The 17,417-nt window shown below is 42.3% G+C and overlaps 3 protein-coding genes across 3 annotated transcripts in view; 1 reads left to right on the forward strand and 2 right to left on the reverse strand.

Moving 5' to 3' along the window:
* Positions 1 to 1,221: 1,221 nt before the first annotated feature.
* capslb (calcyphosine-like b) lies at positions 1,222 to 8,024 on the reverse strand (the record flags this gene model as incomplete). Its single annotated transcript, XM_084046686.1, has 4 exons — positions 1,222 to 1,350; positions 2,088 to 2,297; positions 3,203 to 3,380; positions 7,888 to 8,024. The coding sequence occupies 4 exons, from the start codon at positions 8,022 to 8,024 to the stop codon at positions 1,249 to 1,251; spliced, it is 627 nt and encodes a 208-aa protein (XP_083902812.1). The 3' UTR covers positions 1,222 to 1,248.
* Positions 8,025 to 12,072: 4,048 nt separating this feature from the next.
* LOC311037324 (kelch domain-containing protein 3-like) lies at positions 12,073 to 13,221 on the reverse strand (the record flags this gene model as incomplete). The annotated part of the gene is made up of 1 exon (XM_084046451.1): positions 12,073 to 13,221. The coding sequence occupies one exon, from the start codon at positions 13,219 to 13,221 to the stop codon at positions 12,073 to 12,075; it is 1,149 nt and encodes a 382-aa protein (XP_083902577.1).
* Positions 13,222 to 15,587: 2,366 nt separating this feature from the next.
* The window catches only part of lmbrd2b (LMBR1 domain containing 2b), a 35,416-nt gene continuing 33,586 nt past the window's right edge, over positions 15,588 to 17,417 (forward strand). Inside the window, exon 1 of the mRNA XM_084046117.1 lies at positions 15,588 to 15,670. The gene's annotated coding sequence lies outside the window, so the exon portion shown is untranslated. The remainder of the gene's footprint in view (positions 15,671 to 17,417) is intronic.

Here is a 17,417-nt window from a genome sequence, read left to right on the forward strand (position 1 = left end):
GGTGTGTGTGTGTGTGTGTGTGTGTGTGTGTGTGTGTGTGTGTGTGTGTGTGTGTGTGTGTGTGTGTGTGTGTGTGTGTGTGTGTGTGTGTGTGTGTGTGTGTGTGTGTGTGTGTGTGTGTGTGTGTGTGTGTGTGTGTGTGTGTGTAGTCCCTGCCACCTCCTCCAGGTAGCAACAATGTTTTGTTTTTTTTTCAGTTTTCTCAGTTCAGTCCATCACTGTACATCAGATATTGCTGTTTGACTGTAGTTGCTATGAGCTGATTATATATTACATATTGTTGCTGTCGGGCAGAAACCTTTCATCTCCATTTTATAACTTTGTGTGTTTTTTCCCCCCCGTAAATGAATGGCCTATGTGATCATACTACAGCAGATCTACAAGCTCATAACGCGGCACAAAGCTCTGAGTTTTGAGCTTGTAGATCTGCTATTTTTTCCCAATTTTGAATTTGAATCCTGAAAAGTAAGAGTTTTGGACATAGGCCTAATGAGGTTTCCACCCGACAGATATGATTTATGTTTATTCTCCAGTCTCTGGACTATTGAAAGTACACTTATTGTTTTTACATAACATAAAATACAACTGACATAAGTATTCATACATAATATGTCTATTCAAATACACTCCTCAATAACATTTAGCTTTTGTCGTCTACTTTTTTGTTGGAAAATGTTGGAAGATGTTGTTGTTGTTGTTGTTGTTGTTGTTGTTGTTGTTGTTGTTGTTGTTGGGAGAAAAACATGTAATGGGCAAATAAATTATTGTCCATGTCAAAAGGAGGATTGATAACATATTACATTTACTTAAAAATCTATTACTTTACACCAGAAGTTACAAAAAGATGCATTCTCTTTCAGCAAATAATGATACAGTGTTTTTTCAAGCAAGGTTTACATGCAATTACACATTCAACATTTCACTACATCTGCAACAGTTCTGAGATTACATATTAGTAATATTAATAATTAGGACTATTACATATTAGTAATGAGATTACATATTAATAATATTAATAATTAGGACTAATACATATTAGTAATGAGACTACATAATTAGTAATATTAATAATTAGGACTATCACATATTAGTTATGAGATTACATAATTAGTAATATTAATAATTAGTACTATTACATTTGAAATATAGAGGATCATTGTGTTGTATCAGAGTAAAGGTCAAAGGAGAAAGGTCATAGATATGAGTGTATTATTGTATTGTATCAGAGTAAAGGTCAAAGTTGAAAGGTCATAGCTTCCATGCGTTCTTCATCATCAGAATAAAGTAAACATCAGTATCAATGGAGGCGCTGACTCCAAAGTAATAATTCATAAACTCTTCTTTGGTCACCTGCAAAACAAACACAGTGAGCTTTATGAATATATATATATTGTCTTTGGTCACCTGCAAAACAAACACAGTGAGCTTTATGAATATATATATATTGTCGGCCTGTCTGTCTGTCTGTCTGTCTGTCTGTCTGTCTGTCTGTCTGTCTGTCTGTCTGTCTGTCTGTCTGTCTGTCTGTCTGTCTGTCTGTCTGTCTGTCTGTCTGTCTGTCTGTCTGTCTGTCTGTCTGTCTGTCTGTCTGTCTGTCTGTCTGTCTGTCTGTCTGTCTGTCTGTCTGTCTGTCTGTCTGTCTGTCTGTCTGTCTGTCTGTCTGTCTGTCTGTCTGTCTGTCTGTCTGTCTGTCTGTCTGTCTGTCTGTCTGTCTGTCTGTCTGTCTGTCTGTCTGTCTGTCTGTCTGTCTGTCTGTCTGTCTGTCTGTCTGTCTGTCTGTCTGTCTGTCTGTCTGTCTGTCTGTCTGTCTGTCTGTCTGTCTGTCTGTCTGCCTGCCTGCCTGTCTGTCTGTCTGTCTGTCTGTCTGTCTGTCTGTCTGTCTGTCTGTCTGTCTGTGTGTACTGTCACACACAAGATTTATCAATCAAAATGTTGTTATTTTGTTGTTTATTTGTATTTATTATACTTTGTCCTAATTGGTTAGAACATTGTGTAACTTTCTTTATGACCAAATATGAATCAGAAGGTCAGTACAGGTTGGTCCTGATTGGACGGAGCGGCATCACGAGGGCGGGGCTCTTCCTTACCTTTCCATCCTTGTCGTAAGGAGAGTCGAAGTTGTCCAGGAAGGTTCTGAACACCTGCTCCTCGGTCCACTCTCCGTTCCGGTACTTTGGGTGGTTCTTGGCGTTGTACACGCCCCTCAGGTCGTCCACGGTGACGACCCCGTCGCCCGTCTTGTCCAGCTTACGGAACGCCTGCATGATCACCTCCTTCCGGGCCGAGGACATCGGTGGCTGCAAGAGAAATATAAGAAATACCAAACAATGAGCCTGACATCAAATTGATGAATAGGAGTACACCCAGGGACGTGCACAGATAGACTCTAGGTGGTGCTAGAGCACCTGCCCTTTGCCCTCTTGACCAGAAGTGCCCCTTTGAAGAAAGAAAAAAATGAAAAAAAAAGTTTTTTTTTTCTTCAGTTTACAGCAGGGGTCTTCAACAGGGGGTCCGGGACCCCTAGGGGGTCCTCAGAGTTACTACAGGGGGTCCGCCAAATCTTTGTGTGATATGATTTTTCTTTTTACCATAACCACTCCAAACCTAGCATCCCTTTTCTGAGGAGAACTTTAGCCAAAAATAGCCGATCTACAAGCCCACAACGCCTCGCACTGCGAGGCGTTGTGGGCTTGTAGATCTGCTATTTTTGGCAAAGAGGTATAGGTGTAGAGGGAAAAAAGAGCAGACCAAGTAAACAAAAAAAAAGAATAATTTACTTGAGCACCTGCCCCTCAAAATGTCTGTGCACGCCACTGAGTACACCATGTAATTGAACTTATTGATTGAATCGATTATAAAATATAAGGATGTGAGCTTGTAGATCGAGAGTGAGAATCCAAGGAATCCAAGGGGAGGGGGGGGGGGGGGGGGGGGGTTAGTTTACAAGCTACGGTTCAATAGCTATTGGCCAAAACGTTAAGTGGGCTGTTGTAGCACCACCATGAGGCAGATGTGAAAAGGTTGGGGTGGAGGTTCTTCCTTGGCCTAGTAGGAATGTGAAGATGAACTCATCAAAGTCGATCATTGATGAATGAATTACCCTCAGAGTTAAGAGGAACTCATCAAAGTCGATCATTGATGAATGAATTACCCTCAGAGTTAGGAGGAACTCATCAAAGTCGATCATTGATGAATGAATTACCCTCAGAGTTAAGAGGAACTCATCAAAGTCGATCATCCCGCTGCCGTCTCGGTCGAAGGTCCTGAAGAGACTCAGAGCCTCGTCTTTGTCCATCAGAACGCCGTAGTCATTTAACCCCTTCAGGAACTCCTTCACGTCCAGAGAGCGGTTGTTGTTATCGTCCATGATCTTAAACGTCCTGCGTGAAGACAAAGAGTTATTGTTATGATTATTATAGCTGCCCTCGGTTTATGAATAATGACGAAGATGGATGGTCTCAACGGGTGTTTTTATTATCACTTCTTGCACAGTAGAAGCATTGTCGAACACCGTGAAAACTATAAAATGGAGAATAAATAGAATAAATATTACTACAAATACAATAATTCATCATTTCATAGTTCCACATCAAACAATAAAATCTGTGCATTTCAATCAATCACTTTCCAATTCAGCTCAACTTATTCAATTCAACAATAAAACGTTCAATTATAATGCAGTGATTCAATAATTAATTCATTTAAACTGCAAACAAACAAAACCTAAAGTAAACAAAAGAACAAAGCAAAAAGCACCATAACCCAAAGACAATACTAAACAAATACAATTAATTAACTCACAAAATCAAACAAACCCAAACAAATAAACAATGCTGTACCTCACTCCGCTAACCGGGGGTGCTAGGTTGCAAGCCACCTTGGAACTTTAAACTTCAAATGGGTTCACCAAACAAACAGGCACAGCATGCGACAGCAGGAACTGTGGACAACAACCATTTCACTCAAACTTAATACTTTTTAACATTACTTAATCATTTGAGTGAATGTTGCATACAACAACCAAACATTTCATACCTGGCTGCACCTCAAACACCACATGCTGTCTGTCTCTCCACCTCTCACTCTGGCTTTCAATGTGTGACTGAGCTGCTCTGTTAAGCTAGCAGGCCTCAGATATAAAAGCTCAGGGGCAGCAACAGGATGTTACAAAATAAAGCGACAGGAAGTGTCAAAATAAAGGTAAATCAAATAAACAACAAAAACAAATAACTTCAAATAAATAAATAATTGAAGTTAAAAATGATCAAGTGTCACGGACAGTTACACTCCCACCAATCATGTTATACATACTAAAACGTAACATGATTCAAAGCATGTCATTTTTTACAAGGTCAAAAGGGTATAGGGGAAGATCTTGTTTTTAACAAGTCAGAACTTTCTTTCAGGGTGGTTTTCTTCTTGCCAAGAAGCCAAAGTTTATGCTGTGGTTATCCTCGATGTGGCTATAGTGGCAGGTATCTCTCAGGCCGTGAACAATATACCTCCAGAACAAGTAACACTCCTTTTGGTTGGCGTTATCTGGCTTCTTTACAACTTTAGTATGGACTGGACTCAAGGGTTTGTTTCTCATGGACTGTTTAGGTTCTTCCTGGGATTGAGGAGGACCGGGGCCTGTGGCTTCAAAGGGAACTGGGGGGACTATGGTCATGTTCTTCATCTCAGCTGGTGGGAGAGCAGGACTAGGAGTTGAATGGCTCCCCTTGTCAATAGTTCCTGGTCTCAGATGTAGTTTTACTTGGGTCGATCGGGTTTCCTTTTGAACCGGTTTCTTCCTTCTCCTCTTCTGCTCCAGTTTGCGTTTGACTATGAGAGCAGCTTTACTCACAAAATTGCTGCTCTTGCTCAACTCTTCAGAGCTGTCTGTTAACTTCACCTGCTTTTTCATACTTTGTTCTTGTTCCTTTTTCTGCCTGTTGTCCCTGCGAAGCTGCACAGAGGGGTCTTGGGATACATGTTTGGCCTTGTTTTCCTTCCTCCTTTCACTGGAGTCTGGTTCGAAGGCTGTCAGCACATTGGTCGATCGAGTTGGCATTTCTCTTACTGTGATGGGATTCACAGACCTCTGGTTTCTCTGACCAGTAGGGCTATCTGTGGAAGTGGACTCTATCGCCATTTCTTCCACCCTCACAATTTCTCCCACCATCTCCTGACCAGCGGGGTTATCTCTGGAAGTGGACTCTTTCGCCAATTCTTCCTTCTCCATTTCTCCCACCGGTCTCTTATCTTTATCCTCATTTTCGATTCTCTTCTCAGCCATGTCCTCCAGGCATTTATCCACCAGGTCGCATATCTCTGTGGTAATGATTATACAGGCATCCATTTTCTTAACAATGTTATCAGTAGTAGTGCAGTTGCGTTGAATGACTACATAACTCTCACTTATTGCATCATGTTTGTTCCGAATACTTTGTTTCATTACTTGAAGGTCTTCTTCTGTACAAAATGTCTTTAAAGCTGTTCGCACCTTTCTAGCTGTTTGCATCCAGGTGGTATAGGCTTCTGTAAATGCCTTTTCATGTTTCTTTCCATTTTTTAGTTCCATTTTTATAAATTTATTTTTCTTTTTTTTTCAAATGTATTGTCTTGTGCTTTATTAAGCAACCTTCAGTCCAATGAAACATAGAGGCTACCTTTCATACGTCCTCTGAGTGCATACGTTACTGTGGTGTGGCAAACTTGAGATGGCTGATGACTTGGATTAGTTGAAGTACAAGGTGGCTGTAGATGAGATGTGGTGCCGACGTTGAGTGGCTTCTGCGATGAGTTTTCACTATAGCTGCCCTCGGTTTATGAATAATGACGAAGATGGATGGTCTCAACGGGTGTTTTTATTATCACTTCTTGCACAGTAGAAGCATTGTCGAACACCGTGAAAACTATAAAATGGAGAATAAATAGAATAAATATTACTACAAATACAATAATTCATCATTTCATAGTTCCACATCAAACAATAAAATCTGTGCATTTCAATCAATCACTTTCCAATTCAGCTCAACTTATTCAATTCAACAATAAAACGTTCAATTATAATGCAGTGATTCAATAATTAATTCATTTAAACTGCAAACAAACAAAACCTAAAGTAAACAAAAGAACAAAGCAAAAAGCACCATAACCCAAAGACAATACTAAACAAATACAATTAATTAACTCACAAAATCAAACAAACCCAAACAAATAAACAATGCTGTACCTCACTCCGCTAACCGGGGGTGCTAGGTTGCAAGCCACCTTGGAACTTTAAACTTCAAATGGGTTCACCAAACAAACAGGCACAGCATGCGACAGCAGGAACTGTGGACAACAACCATTTCACTCAAACTTAATACTTTTTAACATTACTTAATCATTTGAGTGAATGTTGCATACAACAACCAAACATTTCATACCTGGCTGCACCTCAAACACCACATGCTGTCTGTCTCTCCACCTCTCACTCTGGCTTTCAATGTGTGACTGAGCTGCTCTGTTAAGCTAGCAGGCCTCAGATATAAAAGCTCAGGGGCAGCAACAGGATGTTACAAAATAAAGCGACAGGAAGTGTCAAAATAAAGGTAAATCAAATAAACAACAAAAACAAATAACTTCAAATAAATAAATAATTGAAGTTAAAAATGATCAAGTGTCACGGACAGTTACAATTATTATTATTGGGTCGCGGGGGTTTCAGCAGATCAGCTCCTCCAGACTTCCCTTTCCTGAGCAACATTAGCCACTTCCTCCTGGGAGGAAGTGTGGAGACATAATCCAAGGCCAGCGTGGAGATATGATCCCCCCCATCTGGTCCTTGGTCTGCCATGGGGTCTCCTCCCCCCAGTGGGACAGCGAGGACCTCCCTATAGGGAGACGCTCGGGAGACATCCGCACTAGATGCCCAAATAAGCTGTCTCCTTTCTAAGTGAAGGAGCAGCGGTTCTACTCAGAGGCTCTCGCGGGTGACTGAGCTTCTCACCCTATCTCTAAGGGAGATGAACTTCTCACCCTATCTCTAAGGGAGATGAGCTTCTCACCCTATCTCTAAGGGAGATGAGCTTCTCACCCTATCTCTAAGGGAGATGAACTTCTCACCCTATCTCTAAGGGAGATGCCAGCCACCCGTCTGAGAAAACTCATTTTGGGGGGATTATTAAAAAGGTCTTAAAAGTACTTCAATTGTCACTTTATAGATGTGCACATAGCCTGTATACACTTCGACTGTATCTTGGTTTGTTTCTCATGCATTATGCTGTTAAGGCTGTAGAGTTTTGTATATTTATACTGCATGTGGGTTTGTTTCTCATGCATTATGCTGTTAAGGCTGTACAGTGTTGTATATTTATACTGTGTGTTGGTTTGTTTCTCATGCATTATGCATGCACTGTTGACACGGTACAGTGTTGTACATTTGGTTCATTATTGATGGTGGTGTCTTTTTACTCGGCTGTATCTGTAACTGTTTCTGAACTGTTGAGCTGCCACTGAATTTTACCCGCAGGATCAATGAAGGTTTTATCTTTATCTCTCTTATCGCACCCGATGAATTAAAGTTACAGACCGTCTACACACCAAGCACTATGACTGTAACTATCCAGATATTGTTTAAATAAAGCATCAAGTAATACGTCTTGATTATTTAAATGCCCTGCTACAGTATGGACCAAACGGTTGGCGCTTGGTGGTTGCTGGTCGTGGGTCTCACTTATGTTTGCTTAACTGCTGGTGACAGGGTGAGTAATGTGTCACATGCCTTGGTTTTAATCATGTTTATATATTTTAGTATTGTAGCCCACTCAACTTGGCTTGTTTTCATAGACCTCGTTGCTTATTTTCTCTCGCTAAATCTGGCAACAGTGGAGGTGAGGTGAGGCTGCCAGTCTGTCTCACCTGCCCAGACCCTTGATGCCGGATGACCCTCGAGCCAGGCACTGCAGCCTCAGTCTCTCCACGGGATCTGAGCTCACACACAGCCGCCTCTTGGCGTTCATCGCCATCTCTCGGTCGTGCCTTGACGTCCCTGCCATCTGAAAACACATATAACATACTGAATGCCATCTGAAAACACATATAACATACTGAATGCCATCTGAAAAAAACATATAACATACTGAATGCCATCTGAAAACATATAACATACTGAATGCCATCTGAAAAAACATATAACATACTGAATGCCATCTGAAAACACATATAACATACTGAATGCCATCTGAAAACATATAACATACTGAATGCCATCTGAAAAAACATATAACATACTGAATGCCATCTGAAAACATATAACATACTGAATGCCATCTGAAAAAAACATATAACATATGCCAATGGATCCAGTGTATTTTTTTTATTAAAGAATTCTTACCGAGCAAAATACATCCAGACAGACATCAAATATCACATATTTAAATACTCACATATATTCCTCTTATTCATCCACAAACGGATAACAATACAACAACAAACATCAACATACATGTGGTGTTTTCAGGGATGCATTGGTCATGGGACGCAGTAACACGCAACAACCCTTAAGTTCACACTTTTTTAGAAAGGCTGCCGACTGCTGTGTGTCACACCAGGTGAATGAACATAGGAATGAGCCTAGAGCCTATAGATGCATATCAAGTGTCCATTGTGTGAGCTGTAGTGTAGGTGTTAAGCCACATGCGCGCCACGCCTTTAAAATAATGTCCCACCACAGATAGATTCACTAATACAACACTGGGTATTATCCATAACACTGTTAAAAATGAGGGGTGCCAAGGTGTCAAAACGGGCCTGAAAATCCATCTATCAGGAGGATAGATGGATTAAGGGACATGGGGAGCTAAACTCACTTCTCCTTATAGAAAGGTGATGACATTCACTGCCTACAGTTCGTTTCTTTTTTTTCACTTTTTCTACTTTGTACACACAGTGTTTTATATTTGTGATGATATTGTATTTTGGTATTATATTTTATACTATTGTGATGAATTGAATACACCTGACGGTGTTGTGCAAAAGTAGTGAAAATAGCCAATCTACAAGCTCACAACTTATAGCATATTTGACATTTTTGAAAATATTTTTCACCTTTAACGTCCTGCCCCAAATAGTGAGGCCAGGCTGAAAGTGTGTCTGTGATTTTATGAACATTTTGATTGTTTGATTGATCGAATACTTTAAATTATTAGTCAGAATGTAAAACAGCATGAGGTACAGTCAGACATTAAGGCCAAAAGGATAACAAAAACAAGTCCTGCGGACCTGTTTCCAAATGTATTTATGAACAAAACATACAGTAGATAAAAGGATTCTGCACCATATGCAGGTGGAAATATTAGACGGCGCTAGAAACACCCACGTATGCACACACGCATGCGTGTACACACACACACACACACACACACACACACACACACACACACACACACACACACACACACACACACACACACACACACACACACACACACACACACACACACGCACACACACACACACACTTCCTCATTTGTGTAGCATGACTCACTCAGTCAAGAATCCACGGCACACATCCTACATTAACAATAATGCGTCAGGTCTAACCTGTTTGTTCCAATCTGCACCTGTTATGTTATATGAGTATGATTACATATTCATTATGAAGAAGGAAGGAGGAAAGAAGGAGATGCATCACATGTTGTTGTGATCTGACACACAGACATATTATTAATAGTAAAACCAGATGATAAAACCATGTCAAGTGTTTCGGCCTATAGCTTGTGTGTTAACAACCCATTGAGACCTGAAGCCGATTCTACATGTCTCCTAAATCTCAACAGTATTCTGAAAAACGTATGTTTCTATATCAGTGGTGCTCAATCTTTTTCATGTCAAGGACCCCCAAAATGATATGTATTTGGCCGCAGACCCCCATAAAAATATATTGTTCCAGGGACCCCCCAGAAGCAAAGATTTGAGTAAAAAATGTTCGCTTTAAAAAATATATATATTCAAAGATTTGCACACATTTTCACGATTTTTCAAAAATAGCAGATCTACAAGCTCGTAGCCAGAGTGCCGCGCTATGAGCTTGTATATCTGCTATCTTTGAATAGCCCAAAGTGTAAAATAATGCTTTTTAGCTCAAATCTAAAAATGACACAGTTCCAGGTCTTATTGGGTTAAAGAGAGCAAGATTATAAGACTTAGCAGGACAAAAAGACATGAATATAAAACCAGCAAGAATCAGAACTTGATCAAAAGATGGGCATAATGTTCAAGAGGAAGTCGTAAAATGGAGTGTTATTAGCCTATAATCTGGATGTATTTGTGGTGAACGAGACACAGTAACAGTTAAAAGGGGGTCGGCCAAAGTCTGATCTGTGGACAGGAAAAAAGTCATTGAGGATAAAAGTGTTATTGGATGAGAATCTTGTGTTAATCAGAGCATTGTGCACTGAGGTAGCAGTCAAACTAAATGCTCTGATAAGGACCGAGATAACAGCAAAACTAAATGCTCTGATAAGGACCGAGATAACAGTAAAACTAAATGCTCTGATAAGGAAATAATAATAATAATAGTAACAATAATAATAATAACTACAAAATGTGCTCCTCGGAGCACAGGTCTCTGCCAGTAATCCTGTCTTAGCTCACTTCAAAAGATATAATGATCTTTTGAAGTGACACATCTATTTATAGGTCTCTATTTCATCATGCGTCTCGCTAGCCAATCAAAGCACACCCTTTCAACATATTGTCACGTGTCACGTGAAGCTTGACCAATGTTAGCTTGATGGACACACGGAAGGACGAGAACGAAAACATAGTCTCCTGGCGGAGACAATAAACAATATTTTTCCATGGACATACACAATGAGCGTCTATGGGGGTTGGAGGCAGACAGAATGAAGCCTGACATGGACACATCTATGGGGGTTGGAAGCAGACAGAATGAAGCCTGACATGGACACACCTATGGGGGCTGGAGGCAGACAGAATGAAGCCTGACATGGACACATCTATGGGGGTTGGAGACAGACAGAATGAAGCCTGACATGGACACACCTATGGGGGCTGGAGGCAGACAGAATGAAGCCTGACATGGACACATCTATGGGGGCTGGAGGCAGACAGAATGAAGCCTGACATGCACACATCTATGGGGGTTGGAGGCAGACAGAATGACGCCTGACATGCACACATCTATGGGGGTTGGAGGCAGACAGAATGACGCCTGACATGGACACATCTATGGGGGTTGGAGGCAGACAGAATGAAGCCTGACATGCACACATCTATGGGGGTTGGAGGCAGACAGAATGAAGCCTGACATGCACACATCTATGGGGGTTGGAGGCAGACAGAAGCGGCCGTGATGCTCTGGAGGCAGCCGGAGGATGCGGCATCCAGCGAGTGGCGGGTAGCGCTGGTCGTTGGTACAGCTTTAGAAAGTAACTGGAAATCTACCGCTCGCTGTATTACTGACTCAAACATGATGCAAAATAAAGAAATTAATACATGAACATTTAACTACGTAAACGCTCTGTATTTAGTACATTGGACTTGAGTTGCGCTCTTTTTTTCCCTCTACACCAAATCTCTTTGCCGACAATAGCCGATCTACAAGCTCACAACAACGCGTCGTGTGTTGCGAATGTTCTCCCCCAGGATAGGGATGCTAGGGTTCAAGTGGTTAGAAAAAAAATCACACACACAAAGGTCTCCACCTTTGTGGTCATTTTCCTCCAGCTCCTATCCTTTACCAACATCTGTAATCTGAAGTCCTTCCTCCATAACCGTACCTTCCTTGGTTTAAACCTCTTCTTTGCCGCCATGTCTGCTGTGGTACTGTAGTTCTCTAACCTCCTGTACAGTTCAGTTGGTGGGAACCATAGAGCCCATTCCTGTGCTCTGCTCTCTTTCCCATCTGAATGAAGTGGACATTTCTACGGGCTTCCATCTCCTCGTCTGTTACATTTCTACGGGCTTCCATCTCCTCGTCTGTTACATTTCCACGGGCTTCCATCTCCTCGTCTGTTACATTTCTACGAGCTTCCATCTCCTCGTCTGTTACATTTCCACGGGCTTCCATCTCCTCGTCTGTTACATTTCTTCTGTTCCACTGCCTGGAACTTGTTCTCTGTTGTATGCCTTTGCGGTCGGCAGTCTGGTCATCGATGCCAGCTCCCACCTGATGTCGTGCGGGAGCCCCGAGCGCTCCAGGCCGTACTCAATGACCGCCAGTTTGCATAACGTCTTCAGACAAGGACTTAAGTCTAAGACGTACAGATCGTCGGGAGTGTATCCTCCGAAGAGGATGATACGATCTCCCACCATGCAACAGCACATCCTACAATTCGCCGAACAAGGGCCTTTCCCTTTGGGCTCGACCTTCTTCCAGGACAAGGTCTCTGGATTGAACTTCCACAGATCGTTGAAGGTCCGGTCCAGAGGAAAGTTGTCGCCGCCAAATATGTACAGCTCCCCGTTGTAGGCAAAGACCGAATGGCCGCTGCGTCCTTCTGGAAGAGACTCTGCAGTAGGCATGTTCAGCCAGCTGCTGGTCTCTGTGTCAAACACTCGGATGTCGTTGTAAATGATCTCGTCCTGGTCCCCTCGACCCCCGTACACAAACATCTTTGTCCCGATGATGGTGGCAGAGTGACAACCCGACACGGGTGTTGGAGTGCCACTTATGATGATTAAAGACCAGACCATCGTGGTGGTGTCCAGCTTGTAGATGTCATTAGTCGCCCCCTTCAGCATGTTGAATCCTCCGAAGATGTACATGGCCTTCCCCAAGACGCAGGCCGAGTGGCCGAACCTCGCGTCGGGAACCACCCCGGAGATCTTGGGATTGAACCATCTGTGGGTGTTGACGTCAAACGCATAAAGCACTTTGCAGTCCTTCCCCCGGATGATGGTGATGACCCTGTTGGCGGTTTCCTCCGTCTCGATGTTCACTATCCCGCCCCAGACGTAGACAACGTCCTCTATCAGCACGGCCGTGTGGATCACTCGCATGAAGGGAACCTCGAGGGGATGCTCTCCTCGTCCGGTCGTCACGGGGGGCAACTTGGTCCAGCGCAGAGACACGGCGTTGAAGACGTGCACGTCGATCTGAGCCATCCTGCAGCTGAACGTCTCGCCGTAGCAGTAGCCTCCGAACGAGTACAGCTTGTTCCCCACTGCCACCGCAGCGTGGAGGGTCTTCTTGGGCCCTCCTTTGAGATGTACCGTCCAGCATAACATATTACAGCACAGCAGAGGATCAGAGTGGATCAGAGTGGAAGAACGTAAAATAACAAGGGTGTTTCTCAAGCTATCGCTTATATGGTTAGAGTGACAAGAAGGTCACACAAAGCCTGGCCAATCCGCAATGCCAATGGGCTGGGCCGGTCAATAAGGGTTGGGATCCTGTAGAATCTTGTGCCGCACAGCCAATATAAATGAAAGTGGGCAAAAGCTCACTAAAATATGCACACACTTACACAAACATATGTCAGTGTGTGATAGTAGAATGGCAGTTATGTTGGGATGGAGATGAAGGAACAGAAGGTTTTGGTTCCTAACTCTCATATTCCTCTCATATCAAAGTGGGGTCCCCGGACCCCACTTTCAGAACCAATGGTGTAGTGTGTACACACAAATGCACATCCCGTCGTGGAGGCACAGAACACACACGCGTTGTGAGCTTGTAGATCTGCTATTGTTGGCAAAGGTATTTGGTGTAAAGGGGAAAAGGATCGTACAAAGAGACAAATACAGAGACAGAGACAAATTCAAAGTATTGAGGGTTTAAGTGGTTAAATGTGTGAGAATACACATTAACATGAATCCAACATGATAGTGTCTGTCAAACTAGTCTATGAAGAAATCTGTGAAAACTATGAAAAAGTTTAATCTGCAACACGATGTTATACAATATGTAGTGGGGGTCCCTGCTTCATCTCTCTCTCTCTCAGCTAAGGGGTCCTTGAAAACAACGTTGAAGACCCTGATCTAATGTATTTCTAATCACAAATAATAGCAGAATAAAGACTTACCTAGGAGGATGATGATGATGATGATGATGATGATGATGATGATAGATTCCGTTCACAGTTCTTGCATCAATAGGCTCTGTTTGCCACGCCCCTCCCCAAGCGTTCTAGTTTCCATGGGAACCGCAGGTTCATCCGGTTAGAACTCCAGACTTCCTGAAGCAAACATTGTTCTTATCAGCCTAACGCCCTCATATCTGGTAAGACACACACACACACACACACACACACACACACACACACACACACACACACACACACACACACACACACACACACACACACACACACACACACACACACACACACACACACACACACACACACACACACACACACACACACACACACACACACACACAGACCCCATATAGAATTAACTTTATCATTAATGTGTTGATCCTGTCACGCATGGCAGAGAACGTAAACAATCCACCAATCAACCGTTTCCATGACAACGACGCATATAGAGCGTCGTTGTCATGGAAACGGTTGTATCTAAAATGAATGTTGTCCTGACTGTGAAAACCTTTAGAATAAAACCTTAAAAGTGTCTGCTTATGGAAATAAAAAGGACTCTTTAGTGTCTCCTCTCAGCGCTCTGTCAGCATCAGTGTTATTTCCCATAAAAAACGACCCCTAAACGTGAGGTCTACAAACTGTAGTAAAAAAATAAAGAAAACTAATTCGCTTCTCACCAAAACAAAGGCAGCTTTATGACGTTGAAAGCCTTTTCTCTCTGGTGGGAGGAGTCTCAGAATCACACCGTTTGTGCAAAATACACTTTTTGGCCAGAAACTAAAAATATGTCAACCCGATTTATTGTTTTTACTCAACTGCGCCCCCTACAGGTATGGTCAATGGTAAAGGATCTGTAGGTGGCGCACAGGCGGACACCGGTGTTGCCATGTCTGCTTATTATAAGCGACTTGCGTGTGTGTTTTTGGGGGTTTTATTTGTTTCTAAAGCAGAGGTCTTCAACATGGGGTCCGGGACCCCTAGGGGGTCCTCAGAGCTACTATAGGGGGTCCGACAAATCTTTGTGTGATAGGATTTAGTTTTTTTTTACATTAACCACTTGAACCCTATAGAATTCCTTTTCTGAGGGGAACATCTGCGAGGCGTTGAGGCGTTTTACTAACTAAGTAAAAAAAAAACTTTAATCTGAAACACAATATTATATACAATATAGAGTAGGGGGTCCTTGCTTCATCTCTGTCTTAGCTAGGGGGTCCTTGGCCTGAAAACGTTGAAGAGCCCTGTAAAGTGTAGTTGCTTATTTGGGCTTTTCCCTCTTAAATGCTGTTTAAAACATGTTCATGGCAAGAAGGACCCCCAGATTAATATATAGGTCTATTTGTCCACAGACCAACCCCCACAAGCTCACAGCAGAGCTTGTAGAGCTCTGCTATTTCCAAAGTAGCCGTAGCCTAATAGTCGCTTCTTTTGGGCTTGTTTTCATAGACCTGGTTGCTTTGCTTATTTCTCTCGCAAAATCCGGCAACACTGCCAGGCAGGCAGCCGGACACACGTCACACCGCTTCCGTATCCGCTCCAGACCGGATGTGTGAGTGGTGAAGCTAATCGGCCCCTCCTCCCTCTCTCCACCACAACAACAATGGACTCATCCTGCTGAAACACACACAGAGCTGACCACGGTATGTCCGCTTATTATGCTGTTATTATAGTGTTATTATGGCGTTATTATGCCGTTAATATGCTGTTATTACAGTGTTATTATTATATGTTATTACCGTCATGTTTTAAACACCACCGACTGACTGACTGACTGACTGGAAGCTAGCGTTAGCATCAAGCTAGCTGCAGTCAGTCGTCATGTCTCTGTCGGATAGAATCCTTGTTATTTCTACCTTCTTTTAAAACAATATGATGTTGAAAACAGCAGATCTACAAGCTACTGTGAGCTTGTAGATCTGCTGTTTTCACTATGGTAGAACGTTTTGTTTTTAAACCCTTAAACAGAAGGGTAGGTTTGGTAGGTTTGGACACAGACCACAGATAGGAGGTTTTTCCAGGCTGAGTGTCTTTATGATGTCAGCTTTGATTGATTGATGTACTTTATTTAGTAAGACATGAGAACAGTACATGACAGTACATAACAGTACATGGAAGTACAAATTCGCAATACAAGGTCTACTAAACTGGATAGCTCAGTTAAGCACGTAGCTTGTTTAAGATGAGATCCCCATGCACACAAATCATGTTGACATATAAGAGACAGACAGATATACACACTACTATACAGAATGTCATACAATCAGTTTACAGGTTACTGGTATGAAGGGTGAAAAATATGTACAAAAAAGCTGACCTTATGGAACATAAACATATCGCGTGGTTTCATCCATTCACCACATTATATCAATTAAAGCTCATAAGTAGTCTTAGATCAACACTGTTATACATGTATTTGATCCAGTCTGACTTTTACTTTAGTATCTGCTTAGTCTTAGATCAAGACTCTCGTAGATGTATGCTCTGGAATGTCACCAGACAGTAAAGCCCGTATTTCTCCAAACATGTACAAAGGATAAATATAAGGTGTTTTAGCCGCTTGGCCCAAATGTTAACTAGGTGTCCGGAGTGTTTGTATAATGTATTAATCCATATTATTCAATAAAGAAGTGTTTTAATCCCGTCTATGGCCGATTCTATAGGAAGTTCCCAATGGGCGTTAGTGACGGGGCGCATCCGGTGAAAGCCGGAATTACACTCAATGTAAACGAGGGGGGAAAATGGCGTTCGGCCACAAACGTGATTAAAACACTTCTTTATTGAAGAATAAGGACTAATACATTACACTAATACTCCGGACACATAGTTAACATTTGGAGCAAGCGATTTTACAGGTTTATATTTTTGGAGAAATACAGGCTTTACTGGGGGGGGGGGGGGGTGGAGCTAAGACTAGTACATGTCAAAATACATCTACGAGAGTCTTGATCTAAGGCTAGCACATTATAACATGGCTATAACAGACTGCTGCTGAGCTCAGGGCAGGGCTACATCAAGCTGTGGTCCATAGCGTTAGAGAGAACTCCTTCTAACGCTGTATGGACCAGAGCTAGTGCTGCTGAGCTCAGGGCAGGGCTACATTATGGTCCCGGATCAACACAATTCATCCTTTATTTCGAATGACAACTAAAATATAATGCAATGCACCTTATTCCTTCTCATTTCCTTCTTTATTACTATTACTATTATTACTATTATGATTATTATATTATATATTATATGTAGTGTAATGATCCCCATCATGTGACCTCGTCCATCATGTGACCTCGGGACAGGGTCACAGTAGGGTCCATAATGGGTCCCCACATGATTTAGGGGGTCCCTACATGACAGTGAAGTGACAATTTAAGTAACCTTTGTAATACCTAA

Source organism: Gymnoscopelus microlampas, assembly GCF_963454915.1.
Source record: "Gymnoscopelus microlampas genome assembly, chromosome: 21".
Lineage (NCBI taxonomy): Eukaryota > Metazoa > Chordata > Actinopteri > Myctophiformes > Myctophidae > Gymnoscopelus > Gymnoscopelus microlampas.